Here is a 1,898-nt window from a genome sequence, read left to right as displayed (position 1 = left end):
ACCCGACAAGCAGGTAGCGAGTGTTGATCTAGCCGCTCATGGGATGCAAGATGCTGCTCATAAATCCTTTGTGAAAGGCATACCAGATAAAGAGGGCTATGCTGGCCTTATATCGAAGGAAATTCAAGCAGGAAATGATAGCCGATGTCTCATTCTCTCATTTGATACAAGACTTGAAGCAGACTTCCGAAACCAGTTGAATGAAACCGCGAAAGCAACGGTAGAGTTCCGTACTGTTGAAGCTACTGTCGATGTTGCTCCTCTTCGTCACCTTGCGCGCACGAAAAAGGGACCGAAGACTCTCTTCATTACCTTCCAGGATGAGGTGCCGTTCCTACCATTAGTACTCAAAAATTTTGACCAGCTTCACGTGGTTATGGGTGCTAGCGGAATAAACAAGAAAGCCTGGGACGATTTCAGTCGCCAGGTCATTGAACTACCTCACTTTGCTTCAACGGAAGACCGTCACCTTCAGTCCTGGTGGGTTAACCAGCCGTCGATACCAGCGAGGTTTCTCTACACCGGCGGCCAAAATATGAGGCTATTCATAGAAGCAGGGATGTCTCGCCTCCGTCTGGTGGAGAATACCCAACTTGGTGGGTTCATCGCGTCAGTAGTTGACATCGCTTCCTGGGGTATTGATCCTGGCGCGGCAGTTGGTTGCTTCGTCCGTGAGCCTCAGAGAGCACAGGAGATGTCTCTCAGACTTCGCACCCAGGGCATCACTGCAAAGGATGGACTGGGTCTTGGTCTGTCGGGCAAAGAGACAGTGGTCTTCAGATCCGTCATATCTCTATTGGGATATGACCATCGCCTAGCCCTGTTTGTCGCACTTGACAGCAGACCCGAGGTTCGTCGAGTCAAGGTGCAACTAGCTGCTATGCTGAAGTATAGCTCAAACCAGGTGATCAGTATAAACACGACTGTATTCGATGATCGAAAAAAGTACAGCAGTGTTCTTCGTGGTTGCCATGGTCATGGTAGCTCGATGGCTCGGCAGGGAACCATGTGGCTGAATCTTGGTCTTTTGAAGCGTCATCAAAACATGTCCGAACTGCAGAACGCAGACGGCTCCCCAGAAGATACTCTCTCAGAGCTTGTGAGAGTTCGTCCGGATAGGGCATTGCTCATTCACACCGAGACTGGCGAGATTTTGAACTGTCTCACCAACCTCGGTGTCAGTGTCGACAATGACAACTCTGTGGCACATGAGAGCAAGGAGTTGGGCTCGGATGCAAAGGATGAGATTTCATTTCACCTTGCCAGAGCCTTTCCTCACAATCTCGTTGTCACAGAGAACTTGAGTGCTAATGAGAAGGATGCACCTCGCCTTTGCCACAACGTCATGTCTACCTGGTTGCAGTTGAAACAGGATGGACGGGCAAGGCTCGTTGACATCAACTCCTACTTGAAGAAGGAAAGGGGTTCTGCTTTTGGCATCTGTTGCGACTTTGGCAGGGATCACCATCGGAATCATACTTTCAATGATTGGACATACATTCCAATGATTGTTATTGCCAGATGGCAATCACAATTTGAGCCGGATGCCTCATTTCACGAGATCCTCAACACTGATGTTGAGCGTACCAAATAATGTAGTTAGTTCTGGGACACAAATACAACTCACCTGTTATCTCGTACGGTTTCTAAATTGTGATGTCCTTGACGTATAGTATGTAGTGATATGCCACCAGCCCTCCAAGACACCCACGCCAGAATAAAACACATTATAAGAGTTGAACACCAGATAACACAGTGCGCTTAAGGGCTATTGATCAGCCATTCAATCTACCAATATTAACCTTGCCGCTGCCGCTTACATCAAGGGCTTTCAAAAGCTGATCCATAAGGTAACACCAACGATAGCGAGCTCAAAGGCCAGTAGATGTGACTGTGCA

General features: G+C 48.4%; 1 protein-coding gene across 1 annotated transcript; it reads left to right on the top strand.

The window, feature by feature from the left end:
• Window positions 1-43: 43 nt before the first annotated feature.
• On the top strand, window positions 44-1,594 carry FTJAE_14080 (uncharacterized protein; the record flags this gene model as incomplete). The annotated part of the gene is made up of 1 exon (XM_037347283.1): window positions 44-1,594. One exon carries the CDS (start codon window positions 44-46, stop codon window positions 1,592-1,594), a length of 1,551 nt encoding a protein of 516 aa, XP_037198906.1.
• Window positions 1,595-1,898: the final 304 nt, after the last annotated feature.

The sequence above is a fragment of the Fusarium tjaetaba genome, assembly GCF_013396195.1.
Source record: "Fusarium tjaetaba strain NRRL 66243 chromosome Unknown NRRL66243_c0000537, whole genome shotgun sequence".
Classification (NCBI taxonomy): Eukaryota; Fungi; Ascomycota; class Sordariomycetes; order Hypocreales; family Nectriaceae; genus Fusarium; species Fusarium tjaetaba.
This window is presented reverse-complemented; position numbering and strand designations above follow the sequence as displayed.